The following is a 20014-nucleotide window of genomic DNA, read 5'->3' as shown; positions in this document are numbered from 1 at the left end:
ACTCATGGACTGCAGCCTACCAGGCTCCTCCATCCATGGGATTTTCCAGGCAAGAGTACTGGAGTGGGGTGCCATTGCCTTCTCCAAACTTAGTGTAAAGATAAGTAATTTAGAAACTGTAACTCATGTTTCATTAATTCAGTAAATGTTCATTAGTACCTATGTTCTAATCACTAGGTATATGGCGATGAAAGACAGCTTGCTCCCTTTCAAGGAGCTCATAAGCTTGAGGGGGAAGCAAGGTAGTTACAGTGTAGCTGATAGGCACCACGCTGTAGGCGGCATCATATGCTTTGCTATGAAACCACAAAGGAGGGGGCACCATTAACCTAGCCATCTACAGGAACATTTTTCAAGAATTGGAACACTGATATGAAGTTTAAGGACAAAGAAAAATTAGACAAAATGTGGAAATAGTGTACCCATAAATAATAGGGAATGCAGTGTACAGAGGTTTTTTTGATGTTATTTTAAAAATGAAAATAACATCTGGAGTATAGTATGTGACTGGAATATGAGTAGTGGCAAAAGATGAGGGTTGGAAATATAGGCAAGGGTCAGATTAGAAGGGATTTTGTATGACATGTTAAAGTACAGAATTTGGATTTTACGTGATGCATCCAGTTTTGCAACAGGTGGATGTTGAGATCTGAATTTTAAAAAGAGTATTCTGAGTTACTGTGAAACCTGGGCAAAATTGAAAAGATTTTTGTAATTTTGGGGGAAAAAAGTCCTTATTCAGTGTCTTGGGACCAAAGGGATGAAACCAGGTAAGAGAATTATCTAGGACCTGTTTATTGGCTGTGTTAGGGTGAGGAAGAAAAAGACTTTTAGGATAATTTCCAGATAAATAACTATATTGGTTCAGAGGGAAAGTTCATGCATTAAGTTTTGGCTGTGTTAAGTTTAATATACTTATGGAACATCCAAGTGGAGATATTTAATAGTTTAATAGGGATTTCGAGTTTAGTGGCACAGTCTGGACTGAGTAATCTATTTGGGAGTCCACAAAATATAGATTTTGGTTGAAGCCATAGTTATGAATGAGAGGAGTATAATATGAGGACCAAGGACAGAATCCTCAGCCACACTGTCATAGGATTAGGAAAAGGACTAGAAGTTCATGAGATAGGCTAATCAGGTATGACCAGAGAATTATGGGAAAAACCAGGTGAGTGATTTCAAGAACCCAAGAGAAAGAGAGAGTTATAAGGTGAAGGAATAGAGCAGAAGCCAGATAAATGTGGGTTGAGGAAAGAAGACAAAAAGTGAAAAAATGACGGTATCCACTGTAGATTACTCTTTCAAGAAGCTTAGTTGTAAAATATACGATATATATGGCAGAAACAGGGATGAGGAGTAAGGGAAAATTACTTTTGGGGTTGTTGTTAAGATCATAGAGAATTGCGTACAGTCTTCCCTTGGTATCTGTGGGGATTTGATTCCAGGATACCCATCCCTCTTCCAAAATCAGTGGATGCTCAAATCCCTTCTATAAAATGGTGTAATATTTGGATATAGCCTATCTGTATCCTCTCATTTACTTTAAATCATTTCTAAATTACTTATAATACCTAGTACAATGTAAATAATATGTAAATAGTTGCTGCTGCTGCTGCTGCTGCTAAGTCGCTTCAGTCGTGTCCGACTCTGTGTGACCCCATAGACGGCAGCCCACCAGGCTCCCCCGTCCCTGGGATTCTCCAGGCAAGAACACTGGAGTGGGTTGCCATTTCCTTTTCCAATGCGTGAAAGTGAAAAGTGAAAGTGAAGTTGCTCAGTCGAGTCCGACTCTTAGCGACCCCATGGACTGCAGCCCACCAGGCTCCTCCGTCTATGGGATTTTCCAGGCAAGAGTACTGGAGTGGGGTGCCATTGCCTTCTCCGAAGTAGTGCTAGAGAGGCAAATTCAATATTCTCTTTTTGAAATTTTATTTTTAAAATATTTTCTATCTGTGGTTGGTTGAATCCTCACATGCCAACCTGTCATTTTGGAGGGCTGACTGTATGTTTATCTCCTCAAAGGGAAGACCCTATGGAGAGTTGGAGGCAGGAAACACAGAATAAGGGCATGGGTGGGTGGGAAGGGTGACTGAAGTGAAGATGTTGGGGGTGGGGTGGGATTCAAAGCACAGTAGAATGTTTAGTATTGGGTGGGAGGAATCCTCTTTCTTGAGATAGGAAGAAATGTAAAGATGGATACTGGTATAAATGTAGATGGAGAGGAGCAGAAAGATGACATTTGGTCTGAAGGTCTCAATTTTCTCCAAAAAAGATGCAAAGTTGATTACTGAGTAAGAGAGAAATTAAGTTTAGGATTCAAGGAAGAGGTGACCATTTGAAATCTCCACTGAGGAGAATGGGAGAGAGCACAGACAAGGATGTTTAATTGGATTGCTGGCAAGTGCCAATGACCAACAAAGTTGGAGACCATTAATTTGTATAAGCACTGAACTATTTTGATGATTTTTTACTTAATGTCCAACTTTAGAAACTAGCTCATTCAAGAATTGGAGTTTTATAAGTAGAAGTAGAAAAGAACAAAACAATTCAGGATGTTGTTTAAAAAGTGGGTGGTTGATGGGATAGCTTCAAAATTACAGGAAGCAAAGGTTTCCAGAAGTAGTTGATTAGGGGACATGTGCAGGTTCTTCATATAATTGGAGAACAAATAGAGAAAAGGGAGTGAGTCTGAAAGCATTAGAAATTTTGGTCATGGAGTAAGAGATTGGAGTTCAGGATTTCAGAGGTGGAGCAAAAATTATGGGCAAGGCTGAGAAAGTTTAAGTGGAGTGGAGCTCAGAACCTCTCATTTCTTGGGTTTACATAGGCCATCTTCAGGGACATTGATGATGGTGGTGCTTAGAGAGGAGAAAGCTTTTGAACTAGGAACCGGAGTTTCATGTGAGAGTTGACCAGAAGTATAGTAGATGGCTGCTAAGTCACTTCAGTCGTGACCGACTCTGTGCGATCCCATAAACGGCAGCCCAGTAGGCTCCCCCGTCCCTGGGATTCTCCAGGCAAGAACACTGGAGTGGGTTGCCATTTCCTTTTCCAATGCGTGAAAGTGAAAAGTGGAAGTGGAAGTGGCTCAGTCGTGTGCGACTCTTAGCGACCTCATGGACTGCAGCCTACCAGGCTCCTCCGTCCATGGGATTTTCCAGGCAAGAATACTGGAGTGGGGTGCCATTGCCTTCTCCGTAGATGGCTAGGACAAGAATAAACTAGCCAGAAGACATGAACCTCAAAGGAGGCAGCATTTTCTTCTTCACAGGAGTGATGATGTTAGATGTGGAAATGGAGAGCTAAAAGACTGTAGCCTTTTCTGCTCAGAGTGGTGGGAATTCTGGAGGCTGAATTAAGAGGATTGGGAGGGAGGGGAACAGCCTGAGGATGTTCTTGTTCAGTCGCTGAGTCCTGTCTGACTCTGCGACCCCATGAACAGCCACATGCCAGGCTTCCTTGTCCTTCACTGTCTCCCGGAGTTTGCTCTTACTCATGATGTGAATAAAAGAAATACAGAGAAAAAATTCAAGAAGAACTTATTTTGGACAGTTGCGAGTAATGGCAGTGATGAAAAGCACAGACATCTGAATGCTACTTTGGAGTAGAGTTTTCAGGTGGCACAGGCTGTGCCCCACATTTTTTTGGAGGCCTCACTGGGCTGATAGTTTGGAGTCTTTGCTTAGGGTTGGGCAACAGGGGAAAGCTCCTCTGTTTATTGGCCATTCACATTGTATGTACATACATTTATGTGCTGGTTTTTCCCTGTCTAAAACTTAGAAGAGTTGGAACACAGGAATAGTTGGCTAAAGACAAATTAGAAATATAAAAAAACAATTAAAAACCTAAAATTAGATGGAAATGCTTTAAAAGTACCTTAGGAGTTGCAAAATGGTAGTAGAGAATATTAATTTCTCAATTAATAGCAAATTCAACCCTCTATTGACCACCAGTGTCAGTAATTAATTTCCTATCAGGCCAGATTCTATTTGGTCAGTTTTCTTTTGCTTAGTTATATCACCTGCTATGGCTCCTTTTTCCACCTGCCAAAGAGCACAGTGCCTTTTTGCCTCTTATTTTCTTATTTACTGATACATTAAAACATTTTTCCAAAATGGTCTACTCTCCCGTTTCAGTGTTGTGTTTAGTTTTCATCTGCTTTTACCAATGGTGACATTTCTTCACCCCTCTACCTGCCCATTCCTTAAAAGGTATTGCAGCTGTTGTTGAGATTTAAAAGTATGCCTTGAATTGAAAAAGAAATGGAAAACACAGGTCTGGGGGCAGTGTATACTTGTTTCCCCCAAATGAGTAAGACATTCTGACTCTTGGTTCAGGAGGAGCAGTAGCTCGGTGTGACTTGCAGTGGGGCATCACAGTGTGCGTGAGAACATGCAGTGCCACAGGTGGCTGGCTGATGCAGGGGAGGGCCTCCCACTTAGGTTTTTAGGAAGTTCTGTATTTTGAACAAAGTTCAGCTATTAGTGGAATTATGTTGTTGATTATTAGGAATTATGTTCTGCATAATCTGGAATGCAGCATCTTAAACAGTATCTCTTTTCCTGAGTAGAGGAAAAATTCTCTTGGCCTGATGAGAAAAATATCCCAGTTTGATCTCAGAAATTTTTATTTAAGAGATATTTAAACTTTATATTTTCATAATGTCCCAAAAGTAACTTTTGATTTATTTAGCAATTGTTAATTTCTGTAGTTTTTAAACAGTTGATTTACTGATAGTGGCAAATTAGGTTATAGCATACAGTATGCTGCTGCTGCTGCTGAGTCACTTCAGTCGTGTCCGACTCTGTGCGACCCCATAGACGGCAGCCCACCAGGCTCTGCCGTCCCTGGGATTCTCCAGGCAAGAACACTGGAGTGGGTTGCCATTTCCTTCTCCAATGCATGAAAGTGAAAAGGGAAAGTGAAGTCCCTCAGTCGTGTCCGACTCCTAGCAACCCCATGGACCGCAGCCCACCAGGCTCCTGTGTCCATGGGATTTTCCAGGCAAGAGTACTGGAGTAGGTTGCCCTTGCCTTCTCCGATAGCATATAGTATAATAGTCTGTTTAATCTTTGGTTGAAGAAAAACATACATTAATAAAGGTTTTTATTTTTTTAGAATCTGACATAGCTATATTTGAGCGGCCCCATGGACTGTAGCCCACCAGGCTCCTCTATCCATGGGGATTCTCCAGGCAAGACATAACTGGAGTGGGTTGTCATGCACTCCTCCAGGGGATCTTTGCAACCCAGGGATCGAACCCGGGTCTCCCGCATTGCAGGTGGATTCTTTACCATCTGAGCCACCAGGGAAGCCCTATTTGGGGTACTTTAATGCCTTGTTCTAGATGCAGTAAAATAATGGGAATAAATGTGTTCTCAAGAAGGGGGCGGGAAAAGCAAGTTTTGTTTTACTATCAAAAAAACGTAAAAGCTAGAGAGATTGATGATTTCAAAGTCTTTTAGAAATGGTTTATATTCCTCTGCTTTAGTTCTTATTTCACTTCTAAGAACTGAGCTCTTCCTAAATCATTTTTCTGCTATGAGAATATGGTTATTTATTATTCTTTCTTAGGTAATTGATAAAATTCTAACCCAGTCCCCTGTTTTAGTTACTTTAAGTTGAACTGTGAAGAAGCAGTCCATCCTATACTTTGCCAGTCTTCTGTATAATAATTGATAATCACAGTGATGGTCAGGAAGATACTGTGTAGTCTATGCCCATACACAAAGTGAGTTTTTTCTTTAAAAATTTATTTCAGAAAAGAGAGAAATACATTTGGGTCTATATGTAGACTACATTCTTACTATAAATTTCTTTCTTTTTTTTTGAAAAACAAAGTACTATTTGGTAAAAAGCCTAAAACTGCTTCAACCCAAGCTGATTTTGAATGCATAAAGAGGTCATTTGTTGGATTCAGTTAAAAAGGAATAAAAAATTTTAACAGATATATAATAACTTTTCCTAGGCACATGACCTTAAGGTAGATGCCATTGAAAATGGACTTTCATGTTCTCTATTCCACTTAACAGATTTCAATTTAAAACAATACAGTTGGTAAATACTTGTGGAAATCATAAATATATGCTACAGGAGTAAAAAGGCCAACTATTTCAGTAGTTAGACAAGTGGAAATTGTGTTTTAGGATAAATTTGCAGCAATAGCATTGAACATGTATTTTAAAAGTGCTGTATCTTAAGCAACTTAAATGGAAGGGAGGATGATTTGCTTATAAAAGTGTTTTAGATGACGAAAAATGAATCCAGTGGCAAGGAATGCACTGCTGTCAAAAATGTGTGTAAAGATTTTGAATGAAACTGTTATGTGAAAAATGAAGGTGAGAGAAAAAGCAGTATTTTATTAATATTATTTTAAGTATATATATGCATCTAGATTAATTTAAATCTGTAAGTAAACGTTTGGCTGTTTTAATCTATATTTCTAGAAATTTCTGGGCTTCCCTGGTAGCTCAGCTGATAAAGAATCCTCCTGCAATGCAGGAGACCCTGATTTGATTTCCTGGGTCAGAAAGTTCCCCTGGAGAAGGGATAGGCTACTCTCTCCCATATTCATGGGCTTCCCTGGTGGCTCAGACCATAAAGAATCCGCCTGCAGTGTAGAAGATCTGGATTCAATACCTGGGCTGAGAAGATCCGCTGGAGGAGGCATGGCAGCCCACTCCAGAATGCTTGCCTGGAGAAACCCCATGGACAGAGGAACCTGGCAGGCTATGGTGCATGGGGTCGCAGAGTCGGACACAACTGAGCAACTAAACACAGCACAGAAATTTCTGCTCAAGTTGGCCAGCAGGCATTGTTTTATATATTTTTATTGGGAAGTTGGTCAGTCACCTTATATTTGGGATTTCTATTTATGCTTGTATGATATTATATTTATTATACTTCATTTAAGATGAAGAGTGTGTAATATGTTTTGAGAGTTTTATCAAAAAATGTTTTAGTTAGCTTTAGTTAAAGCTAGGGAGAAGGCAATGGCACCCCACTCCAGTACTCTTGCATGGAAAACCCCATGGATGGAGGAGCCTGGTGGGCTGCCTGGTGGGCTGCAGTCCATGGGGTCGCTAAGAGTTGGACACGACTGAGTGACTTCACTTTCAGTTTTTCACTTTCATGCGTTGGAGAAGGAAATGGCAACCCACTCCAGTGTTCTTGCCTGGAGAATCCCAGGGGCAGGAGGCCTGGTGGGCTGATGTCTATCCGGGTCACACAGAGTCAGACACGACTGAAGTGACTTAGCAGCAGCAGCAGTTAAAGCTAAAACATTTCTTTTAGTTAAAGAAAGCTCTAGTTATCCTGAAAAAACTTAATTTTGTGAGACAATTCATTTTTCTAATAATTCTCATGTTGTTATATATAATTTTAAAAAGAAGTATAATTTGATTTCTCTTTTTAAGAAAGCTTTTAAATGTTAATACCTCTATCTAGTAAATGAAGAAACAAAACAAAAACTTCAGCTTTTCAGTTTTGACTCTTACTTACCTAGATCCATTGATTAGTTTTTATGTTAATATATTAATAGTGATTTTTTTTATTAATTAAAAAAATTGCAGCTGTTCCTTTCCCCCCAACACATCGCTTGACATCTGAAGAAGTATTTGATATGGACGGGATACCCAGGGTTGATGTTCTGAAGAACCACTTAGTAAAAGAAGGTCGGGTAGATGAAGAAATTGCACTTAGAATTATCAATGAGGGTGCTGCCATTCTTCGGAGAGAGAAAACCATGATAGAAGTAGAGGCTCCAATTACAGGTACACTTATTTATGTTTTGGATATTATTTTTTTTACTGTACCATTATTTACCTAATTATAAAACTGTTTCTTCTTCATGCATATTATATACTAAATTAGTATTACATGGACATTATCTTGAATTTCCAGATTATTTCCTATAACTTTTGAAAGTTTTTGCCTGTTTTCAATGAAGAAACATGATCCTAAATAATCTGAGTGCAGAAGTTAGTAATATGCTTTTATGAAGGTTTCATCAGTTGAGTTGGCCATCATTGAATTTGATTCAACAAATACTTATTTACTATGCTTTCAGTCATCAGGGGCAAATACCTCAGTGCCATATCAGATACCAAAAATGATCATTCAGAAGTCATCAGAAAATAAGGAGTTAGAATGGATATTTTACTGCCAATATAATTTTATCATCCTAAGATGTGCATGCTTGACTTCCTAAAGAAGAGTTTTATAAATTTAGATGAAAATTTTGTCACTTACTACAAATTTTAATACTCTTGTTATATCTTGTTCTAGATCTTGAGCACATGAACAGTTGGGTACACATTATCCCTGTCATGACTCTTCATAGATTGCTTCCGTCTTAGACCTTTCTTGATAGAATTTTATGCTCTCTCTTATGTAGACGAAATTAGAATTTAAGTAAAATTTGTTATTTTAGAGTTTTTTTTTCATATCTAATAATCTTCTTGTTTCAGTGTGTGGTGACATCCATGGCCAATTTTTTGATCTGATGAAACTTTTTGAAGTAGGAGGATCACCTGCTAATACACGATACCTTTTTCTTGGTGATTATGTGGACAGAGGTTATTTTAGTATAGAGGTAATAATCATATACTATCATTTGATTTGCTTTTAAGTGTTATCATAGATGATTTCTATTACTTCCTCATAAAATAAGTTCTTTAAATTACCTGTGTTGGGTTCTTTTTAATACTTCTGCATATTCTGAAGTTTTTAGGTAAAGCTATTATTTATTCCTCTTTTGTCTTGCAAACTATTCTCTTAATTTTTTTGTGTGTTACTGTAATTACCATTTCCCAGTGGAAATTATAAGCAAAATGAGGGGCCTTTATTGCCCTGTTATCTAGTGGCCCTGAGGAGCTAATGCTGTTATCTCTCTTGCCCTTAAAGGCATTTAGCCATGCAAAAAAAAACAAAAAAGATTAATTGTATTTTTCTAATTAAATAAAATAGAATGCTTTTATCACTTAAACTCTACTGCTTCTGTCTTTCCTCCTGTAGCCATTAAGACCCAAGTATATCATATGGAATCTTTATGTATTCTAAAAGTATTAATCAGCTTTTAAAAACTTGAGAGGCATTAAAATGACCTGTTTATTATCACTTAATAGTAGATTGTTCTTTTTGCTCCTTTTACTTTTCTAATTATAAAAATTAAGACATAGAACAATTTGTGTTTTCTAATATATGCATTTCTCCCCTTTTTTGGAATGAAAATGAACTCCTATTATAATGTTCTGTAACTTCTTTTTTTTATTAATTCCTATGCTCTGATGTCATGCCAGTTCAACTATAAATTTACAGCATCATTTTTAATAGCTGCATTGTATTCTGTTGACTAAACTAGTCACAGTCAATCAATTCTTATTGTTAGGCATTTAAGGTATTCCCAGTTTTTTGCCATGGCAGTTGATGCTTCAGTGGACCATATTATTTATACGTCTTTATATACTTGCCCAGTTATTTCTATAGGACAAATTCTTAGAGGTTAAATTGTTGAGTAGAAGCTCCGCAAATAGATAGGTGTGTTATCATTAATGTGTTTCAAGCATATTGTAAGCAGTTAACATGCTTGATTAATTTTTACAACAAAGTTATGAGGTAAGTACTATTATTTTATCCATTTTATAGAGGAGCCTGAGGCTTGGAAAGGTTAAATAACTTGCCCAAGGTCATATTGTTAGTAAGTGGTGGAGCTAGGCACTTTGAGCCTGTGCTTTTAACCATGTCCTCCACTAGATATTGAAACCTTACCTGATGAATTTCTATGCCAGTTACTGCTGTTTACGTCTCCTGTAGTGTTTTCAGCCTCTGTTCTGAGGTATACTGGGATCCCTGGTGGGAAAGGGAGCTCCGGGCTCTGTCCATCCAAATTCCCTTGGGAATTTTATCATCCTGAGTTGTTCTTTCTGTCCATAGTGTCATCATCAGCCCCTCTCAGTCTTCCCTTGGAGCCTTCAGAAAGCTAGAAATTGGCCCTTCTTGATAGAAAGACTGGGGCCTTTGACAGAAACAATAGAACAATTTTAGGACGCTTAGTTGGTAACTGAGCGTTTGGTATTAGAGGGTTTTGTAGCAGACTTTTTTTTTTTAAACAAGACTTTTTTTTTTAAGTTTTTTTTTTTTTTCAATGTGGACCAATTTTAAAGTCTTTATTGAATTTGTTATACTTTTGTTTTTGTTTTCTGTTTGGTTTTTTTGACACGTGTGGTCTTAGTTCCCCCATCAGGGACTGAACCCCCATCCCCTGCACTGTAAGTCTTAACCACTGGACCACCAGGGAAGTCCCTGTAGCTGACTCTTTTAATTCATTTTATTGTTGGAAAGTAATAAAGAATCAGAATAAGTGAAAAGGGCAGGTATTTATTAAGTACTTACCAGGCTTAATTATTTTTTTTCTTGTGAATAAAATGAAATGTGTTACACATTTCAGTTAACCTTAACTTGTTTCAAACAAAGTTTGTGGGAATTCCCTGGCAGTCCAGTGGTTAGGACTCCACACTTTCACTGCCAAGGACCCAGGTTTGATCCCTGGTCAGGGAACCAAGACCTGCAAGCTATGCAGTGCAGCCAAAAAAATAAAGAGTTTGTATTTTCTTTTTGTATGTGATCATGTAAACCAAACTTATTTACATATGAAATAGTCTTTCCTTTTTTTAAACCAAATAAGTAATATGTGAGTCTGTTTCTTAGGTGTATTTAGAGAAAAATAGCTGCTGTTCTAATATTCTTTTTATTTAAAATTGCATTGTCTTTGAATCATTTCAGATAATAAGCACTTAATTATATAAGGCAACATTCATAACGAACAAAGTAAACATAAAACATGACTTTTCTCTTCATTAGGCAGCATGGCATAATGCTTAAAATCAGAGGATTAGAATCCTATCTCCATTACTTAGAGGTTTTGTGATTTTGGACAAGTTACCTAAGCTCTTTGCTTCTGTTTCCTCATTTGTAAAACAGAGATAATATTACATACTTCATAGAGTTGTTTGAGGAATAATTAGTGCTTGGCATATTATGAATACTCAGTAAATATTAGCTGCTATTATTTTTGACATTGTTACTGTTTTATTTATTGGTATATCTAAGGAGGAGACCAATCTGCTAATTGTTTTTACAGCAAACAATTTGTAAGTCAAAAGTAAATTATTTGACTCATTTATTCAACAAATGTTTACTGCTCTTCTTCTACTTGCTAGGTACTTTTCTGATCAGGTGTGAATAAGACAACAAAGTCCCTAATTTCATGGAGCTTATGTTTTAGTAAGGGACAAAGAGAAAAAGATAATAAAAAGATAATGAAGAGTAATAGAAATTATAAGGGTAATAGGGTTAGAGGAAATGAAACTAAGATTAACAAAAATATAAGATTAATTCACTGGAAACATTTTTTTTTGTAGTGTGTCTTATATTTATGGGTCCTGAAGATTCTGTATCCAAGTACATTATTTCTTCTGAGAGGCAACCATGAATGCAGACACCTTACTGAATATTTTACCTTTAAGCAGGAATGTGAGTACTGCCATGAGAACTATTTTCACTTCCTCAGGGTTCTTTTAGAGTGATGTGGGTAGTAAGAGTTTGAAGATTTTACAGTGTAAGATGTAAGAACAGATTTTGTGTCCAAACATGTAAAACTTTCAGGAAGATTGTCTACAGTTCTCTAGTGTTTAATATTATTCAGATGTTTTCATTTCAATATTTCCTATTAAATTTGATTTTTACATATGTACTTAGGAACAGTTTTGAGCTCTGTGTATAGTTTTAATTTTAGAATTATTTTTTTTCTAACAGGAAGAATATGAACCAAGTGAAAAGAAATGTTGCATTGGAGATTTCTCTCCACCAATATTGAGACATTCCCATGAACATTCTTAGCAAATTAATCATCCTGTCATCACTGCAGATTGTTTTATTTATTTTTTAATTATGCAGATTGTGTTATACACACACAGTTGATTAATTGAAGGTCTTAGTCTACAATATTTATCCCATTTCTCTCAAATTTTTATGGCTGTGGTAATCTAATAGCTGTAAGCAATCATATAGTATAGAGTTTGACCTTTTCTCACATCTCGTAGCTATGTACTTGTTAGTACTCATGGCTGTATTAAGTCTTAGAATTAAGATTTAAAATTAGAAAATAACTTCAGATTACTGAGATGCAAAACATGATGCAATAAAGATCAATATAGTGACAGGTAGTGGCAGAAGTGGCAAACTCTGATATAACTTCAAAGATCAGGTGGGTAACTTAAATGAATATAAGATGAGGCCTGGAAAGTTCATGCTTGACCTCAAAGCAATCAAATTAAAGTTTTTATTAAACTGCAGTGTTGGAAAACAGGTCTGTCATCAGACTACCAGTTTATAACCTCTGATTGCTAGATATAGATCTTCTCGTATTTGAATGTTACAGTGTTAAGCAGTGAAATAGGAACTGAATTCTTTTTTTCTTAAATAAGTAACAAGCCGTCCAGCAAAATCCCAAAATATCCAGGACTTTAAAAATATAAAGGTGCAAAGGAATACGTATGACAGACTTTTAAAAGTAGATGACCGTTTAATTCTTTAATTCTTTCTTGTGTTACGTTGACTTCTTGCTTCGCTGCTCATTGTAGGCTAAAGGAAACCCTCTGGTCCTCCAAAATAAGAATAAGATCTTTTCTTTTTTTTAAATTGGATGGACTTTGAATTTTGTTGTGATGTTATAGTAGTCTTCCCTGTAACAAAAAAGTAGTCACTGACTCGTAGAATAAAATAATTAACACTGCCTTTAAGTATAGTACTAATTTTGCCTTACTTGGCCTATAAAGGTAAAGAGTTGAGCTATTTTTAGAGATTTGACTTATTTACTTTTAGTAATATTTTATGACTATCTGCTGCATACACAAAATAAATCTAAGGAGAGCAAATATTTTGTCTTTGTAAGTACAGTAACATTGCTTATCTTTATTGATTCTTATGGGTAAGATGCTGGCCTTTTTTAAAAAAAAAATTTTTTTATGCAGTAAAATTTACTCTTTGAAGTATTTAGTTCTCAACTTTAGCAAATGATTAAAGCTGTCTACCATCACAGTCACAATACAGAAAAGTATCATCCCATGAATTCCTCCTTGCTGCCTTTGATACTCACCCCTTTACCAACTCTGAACCCCTAGCTACCACTTGGCTGTTATCCATATCTTTAATTTTTTTGCCTTGGTTTTAATAGTCATTTATGTATGTGCATGTATATGTTTTAAATGATTAACAAATTATGCAGTTTTCAATTACTGAATTTTTTCTTTTCTCTAGGTAAAATTAAATATTCAGAAAGAGTCTATGAAGCTTGTATGGAAGCTTTTGATAGCTTGCCTCTTGCTGCACTTTTAAACCAACAATTTCTTTGTGTTCATGGTGGACTTTCACCAGAAATACACACACTGGATGATATTAGGAGAGTGAGTATATATTTTAGTAACAAGAGTTGATTCCTATTTATAGCATTTTGTTGAGTAGAGACTAGAAACTTCAAACGTCTCTTCACTGCCAAGATTAGGTAATGGTAAAAATTAATATACTGGTATTTTAAGAAAATATCTTTTAACCATTCAGAACAATGTAGTATGCACAGTATTCAGAGTTGGTACCACTTTCCTTTGTCCATTCCATTCTCACTTTTGACAAGTTATTTCTGCTCTTTGTTTCTTTTTTTTTCTTTCACAGTTAGATAGATTCAAAGAGCCACCTGCATTTGGACCAATGTGTGACTTGCTATGGTCCGATCCTTCTGAAGATTTTGGAAATGAAAAATCACAGGAACATTTTAGTCACAATACAGTTCGAGGATGTTCTTATTTTTATAAGTAAGGAAAAATATTCAAGCTTAATCACATTTTAGTTGTAAAAATAGCATATGCTTTCATTATATAGAAAGTCATTATTTTACTTAATTTTCTCTTTTTCCCCACAGCTATCCAGCAGTGTGTGAATTTTTGCAAAACAATAATTTGTTATCGATTATTAGAGCTCATGAAGCTCAAGATGCAGGGTAAGAACTCTGTTTCCCTGACCCAAATTAACACCTTATATACAAATCAAACTTAGTAACCATGATTGATGCTTTACGATGCATATTAAGTTATTTGTTTTGCAGCTATAGAATGTACAGAAAAAGTCAAACTACAGGGTTCCCTTCATTAATAACAATTTTTTCGGCACCTAATTACTTAGATGTCTACAATAATAAAGGTAAGATGTTGTTGATAAAAACATATTGTTAAACAACTTAGTATTTTAATTGACTTATTTTTTGAAAATATAGTAGAAAAGGGGCATTGTTTGAAACTGTAACTATCCAAATCTCTTTATGAAAAAATATAAGATATAAGGGAGGGGAGAGGACAAGAAATGAAAATCCAAAATGTGAAACTTAAGTCATAACATTAACCATTTCACAGCTTTGTCATTCACAAAAACTGCCTGTGAAAGAATGTTCTGAGGTAACTCTGTCAAGTAAAAATGCACATGATTTTCTCAAACTCCCCTTTCTTAAATCTTTTCTCTTATAATCAAGAGAATGTTTTCTTGTTTGCATAAAGCTGCTGCTGCTCCTTTGACCATTTCATGTATTTGGACTATATGGTTGTTTGCCCTGTTTCTTGTTTTATGTTCACTAATGTAGGTTTTCTTTTCCTTTCTTATTCTCTACTTTTATATCCACTGCCCCATGATGATTTGTAATTGGACCTTTATTTAATTCAATCTGACCTTCTTTCAGGAAGACAGTCTCCCCTTTCCTTTCTTTTTACTGCTCTTTCTTCCTTTTTTTCTTATGTCTTTGTAATTTACCTTCTTTTCTAGTGGTTTATATTCCACCTCCTTCCCTCCAAATTTGATCTGTCTGTAACAACTGGGTTTCCTTTAACTTGGAACATAATTCACTGAGAGATAATACCAAAGGATCTTAATCTAGTTAAGTGTGTGCCAAGGACATTGAAGATGAGCTTGAGTATGTTTAGGCAGTTCACATTTTCAGAAGAGGAAATCCAGAAGCCAGCTCCTATTCTGTCTTGACATGTCAGAAATTCAGTTGACTATGCCATAGTTCCCAAGGTCAGACAGGAGTGGTTGTGCCAGGAGTAAAGAACAGAGGGTTAAAGATTTTTTAAAGTACATTTAATGAGGTCATTGCTAAATACAGGTTTGTGGTGTGAGTTCAAAAGAGGAGCAAAATAGAGTTTTTGGAAGATTATAGGTGATAGTTAAAAGGTTAAAACATTTACCTGAGATCAGATAGTAGCAGTAGCAGGCTATCAAATAGCTTGGATACAGGGTATGTTGTAAGAACTCCATACTATATTAATCACCAAAACAACCATACCATTGAGATTACCCGAGTTGGTGGTCTTTAGAAACTATAATGCCTCCAAGGATTATACCAGTGCTAAGATAATCGTTTAAATTATATCTTGTTTTATAAATTTTGAAACTTCTATAAAGGTACCTAATGAAGCAAGCCTTCATTTTTAAAGAAAAATACATCTAAGTTTGGACTCCATTCTCCGAATTGATTTGTTATATTTAACTTTGTACCTGTAACCTCCCTTTGTTAGTATTAAAGGAACTGGTGTTCAGTGGTCAGTTGATTACTGCCATACTGGTTGTCCTTCGTCAGTTTAACTCAGGAGATTAAGGGATACTTTTCTTAGTACTCCAAAAAGAAACTCAAACCATTCGATCTGTCTTGTCAAAATCAAATGTCTCTTGATAGTGCCGATTCTGTACATGGTGTTAATGATTTGAGTGCTTACATGGTACAGGACGTGTTCATAATGTTTCATTCCATCTATAGGGCAATTTTCTAGATTCTTTATCTTTCTCTTTTTTTAAATTAAAAGCTTGGTATCAGTCCTTAATTTCTGAGGCTAAATTTGAAATACATTTATTTCATGGGAATTTCATCAGAGAAACAAAACTCTACATTAGCTAGAATCCCAAATCATGGAATTTAATACATACATTTCAGTGCTTTACATTAAATGAAAAAAAAGTAAGCACATAACTATTATAGTATCTGCCAAACATTTTATACTTTTTTGTAGTTTCACGTGAACTATATTCTCTGACCTTAAACTTCTGAGATAGGCAGGATGTTTTATAAATGAGAAACAGATTAGTTAAATAATTTACTATTACACATATGGTATATACTGTAGTTTAGATTAGAATCTAGCCCATTAATCCAATGTTCCATAAAATAATGTAACCAGTGCCTGAAATCTTTATCAGGTTAATTTAAGGTATTATTTATATCAACTTATGAAGCTTTAGAAAGATACTTGAAATTGAGATGAGTATGTTACTTTGAGTTTTTCTCTTTTGGTATTTTAATGGAATTTTTTTCTAAATGAAGTGAAATATTCCTTTGTAGTAGTTTCACTTGATTTCTTTTAATACATGAAATAAGTACATTCCTGTATTCATAAATAAAATGTTCCAAATGTTTCTTTTTCTTCTCTGTGTTTTTTTTTTTTTTCTTGCTTTATTTCCATTTAGCTGTCCTTTTCAGGTTGCCTGCAACTAAAAAGAACCCTCTTAAATTCCTCCAACTTGTATGAACTCTTAGACCTAGAAAATTGCTCATTGCTGTTCTGTGTTTCCTCAAAAAAACTGAGTTCTCACAATTTTGGATTTAGTAAACGTGCATGTTGGATTATTTGTATTGGATTATAAAGTACAACAAGCATTCTAGAAAGATTGGGAATTTCATTAATAATGACAAGTAAATATCTATGTTCTACATAAAACTGTGTTGGAAGCAAAAAGTGTATTACTGCTAAAAATTAGTTCCTACCTCTCTACTACCCTTCATTCCACTCACCCCTTGACTTCCCACCCACCTTAAAAGATATTTTTTCTGCTTTTATGTGTTTTAGACTTTTGGGGCTAAAGACAAATTGTTACATTGACATTCAAACTTATCTTGCAGCTGCTGTATTAAAGTATGAAAATAATGTGATGAATATTCGACAGTTTAACTGTTCTCCACATCCTTATTGGTTGCCCAATTTTATGGATGTTTTCACATGGTCTTTACCGTTTGTTGGAGAAAAAGGTATGATTTTTGTTTTAAAAAAGTTGTTATACTGTTATATTTATTCCAGTTTACTATTGCAGGCACATACTACTTGCTAAAGGGAGCTGAAGTCTAGTTTCACTGTGGATACAGCTCTGCTTGTGTCAGTGGGTGTGGATATGAGAGCCTCAAAGATATTTGAGTTAGCTGTTTACAGCCCCCATGTGAGGGTATCTGGGGGACTGGGAGAAGACTTATAAATAGCCTGATGTTGTCTTCAGCTGTTGGGTTTTCTTTCTTTTTTTCTTTAGCTTAAATCTTTTATGAAGGAATGGAGAGATGGCTTTGCTTTGGAACTGACGCTTTTGCATATTTTAACATCACTCTTGGGGATGTCATGGCAATTCATGGGAGAATTTAATAGCCTTCATTTGGGGCAGTATTAGTCATTTTGTAGCAGCTCTGTACTGTCAGAAATGATAAAGAGAAATTCAGGTTCTGACCTAATATTTCTTCTCCTATATGGAGCAATATGTTATATGTATATAATTTTAGTGGTAATGGTTTCCTGATAATTTAGAGATTCCTATTAGTATGTACTTAATAGGCTTAAAAAAGCATAAATACTATTTAAGAGGTTTTATTTTTGTTTTTTATTTTAGTTCTGTAGAGTTCTTAAGACTTCCTTACTTTATCACATTCTTCTTTTTCCATTTTAGCGTTAATTTTCCGATGAGGCAATACCTCAGTTTCCATATGTGGAATATGAGTATTAGAGTATAGATATGATTGTAAAACATTTTGTTCTATATCCCTCTCTATTTTTTCTCACCTCCTCTATGTTACAAAATGTTCTTTTCTGCCTGAGATATGTTACTTCTGCCAAGGCATTTTTGGTTCTAAAATTCAGAGTTACTACTTAAACTGTATGTTCAACAGGTTTTTTGCAGATTCCCTTTGGGCTTCATCAGTTACTCCGTAGGTCAGCATTAATATGGAGATAGAATTACCCACTTTAGCAATTGAGAAGGGGGCCAGTAAAGGGCTTAGGTGCAAGGGATGCATTACACTTATAACCTTCTATCTTTGGTATATGAGAAATAGTTCAATCATAGCCTCATCAGGCTAAAGGGAATTTAAGAATTAATCTTGTTTATTCTCCTGCCTCCAGGCTAGACTGCAGCACAACTGTTTTAACGTAGTATGAGTGGGATGGGGGGTGGGGAAAGCAGGGAAGATAGGTAGGAGGAAAATGGATATTTCTAATTTGATTTTCTGATGCCTCCACGAAAAAGGAAGTAGTTCATTATATCTAATCTAAATGTTTATGCTATGAGTATTCAAACAAAGAGAAGTTAATAGGTTTTCTCAGCTAATGCACCTGTCAAAAACCAGGGCATCTGATTTTTGCCCTGGTTTTAGATAGAATTTTAGATCTCTTAGTGATCACAATCATGTAGTCTAACTCCTTTTGAGAGATGAGAAAACTTAATCTAGTTTCTGTGGCTCTCTCAGAAGTGAAAGTAGATTTCTTTCAGTGATCCTGTATTTGAAGTCTGCTACAAAGTGATCTTTTGTTCTTTTTTGCCACTCTACATCATCTTAGCTATTGTGAGGAAGTATTCAAACTATCTGACCATTTTTGTTGTTTTTCTGTGGATCTTCTCTAAATTATTCATATCTTTCTAAAATCAGAATTTCAGATTTGAACATTATACACAAATAGAATTCTAACCAGTGTTGAACACAGTAAGAAAATTTTCTTAAACTCTTTGCATATTTTTCCATTTTAATACACGTTAGCTGTTTAAATAGCCTATTTACTTCTTCATTCTAATGAAAATTTTCTTTTGGTGTGAAAATCTGCAAATGACTCTTCATTGGATTCCACATTGAGAAAACCAGTTTGACTCTGATCTAGTCCCTGGGAGGCAACTAACCTAGCCAGAGGCTTCCTTGAAGGCTGGTTTAATCCCAAAGTTAGGTGAAAGTAGTTTTTTAACCTTTTGTGGACTTTTTACCTCGTTTTCTAAAAATCTTATGTTATAAAACTTGCAGCATATAAAAGGTAGAGCGAATAATATGATGAATTACTATGTGCCAATTATTCAGCTTTGACAGTTATCAAATCATGGCCAATACTGTGTCATTTATATCCCCATCCACTGCTCCCTATCCCACACCTCAATTGTTTTGAATCAGATCTCAGCTGTTATTTTTTGTATGTATAAATATTATAGAATGAATCTCAGAGATAAGATTAAAACCCTTTTGAGAACTTGGTGAAAGTTAGAGACTTTTACACCGCCCAGAAAATTTCATGTATGAAATACATGTATAATCTTTACATATGTAACATTTTGAGGATGCTCATAGATCTGAAGCGAATTGGTAATGCCATCAGGTTTATTGGCCGCAATTTAAGAACCTCTGTTTCAGAGAATCCAGTATGGTGTGATCTGCCATAGAAGGTCATATATGTAAGATTTGTTCATTTACCAGATTTTTTTTGGAATTAACAGGAGAAGGAGATTCTATCTGAGAGATTAAAGTAGCATTTGAACTGGGGCTTAAAGAATGTTGGAATTGTGCAGGTAGATGTGAGCAAGACAGTTTTAGGAGAAGGTACTTCCCAAGGCTGAGTCTGACAGAAAGAAAGAAATAAGGTCACTGACATGTTTAGGAGTTCAATTTGATTAGCAAGTAATGTATGAAAGATGAAATGAAATGAAATGTTCATCGCTTAGTTGTGTCCGACTTTTTTGCAACCCCATGGAGTGTAGCCTGCCAGGCTTCTTTGTCCTTGGGATTCTCCAGGCAAGAATACTGGAGTGGATTGCCATTCCCTTCTCCAGGGGATCTTCCCAACCCAGGATTTGAACTTGGGTCTCCCACATTGCAGGCAGATTCTTTACCATCCGAGCCACCAGG

The 20014-nt window shown here is 35.8% G+C and overlaps 1 protein-coding gene across 5 annotated transcripts in view; it reads left to right on the top strand.

Annotated features, from left to right (window-relative positions):
• PPP3CB (protein phosphatase 3, catalytic subunit, beta isozyme) overlaps positions 1 to 20014 on the top strand; it is a 48318-nt gene that overhangs the window by 7767 nt on the left and 20537 nt on the right. For all 5 annotated transcript variants that reach the window (XM_010852288.1, XM_010852291.1, XM_010852289.1 and 2 more), the window contains exons 2-9: positions 7575 to 7775; positions 8472 to 8596; positions 11424 to 11535; positions 13321 to 13466; positions 13732 to 13871; positions 13979 to 14056; positions 14162 to 14256; positions 16997 to 17122. In XM_010852288.1, coding sequence (XP_010850590.1) covers positions 7575 to 7775; positions 8472 to 8596; positions 11424 to 11535; positions 13321 to 13466; positions 13732 to 13871; positions 13979 to 14056; positions 14162 to 14256; positions 16997 to 17122 — 1023 coding nt within the window. The remainder of the gene's footprint in view (positions 1 to 7574; positions 7776 to 8471; positions 8597 to 11423; positions 11536 to 13320; positions 13467 to 13731; positions 13872 to 13978; positions 14057 to 14161; positions 14257 to 16996; positions 17123 to 20014) is intronic.

Source organism: Bison bison, unplaced genomic scaffold, assembly GCF_000754665.1.
Source record: "Bison bison bison isolate TAMUID 2011002044 unplaced genomic scaffold, Bison_UMD1.0 scf7180017864309, whole genome shotgun sequence".
NCBI lineage: Eukaryota > Metazoa > Chordata > Mammalia > Artiodactyla > Bovidae > Bison > Bison bison.
The sequence above is the reverse complement of the archived record's forward strand: the minus strand, read 5'-3'. Positions and strand labels throughout refer to the sequence as shown.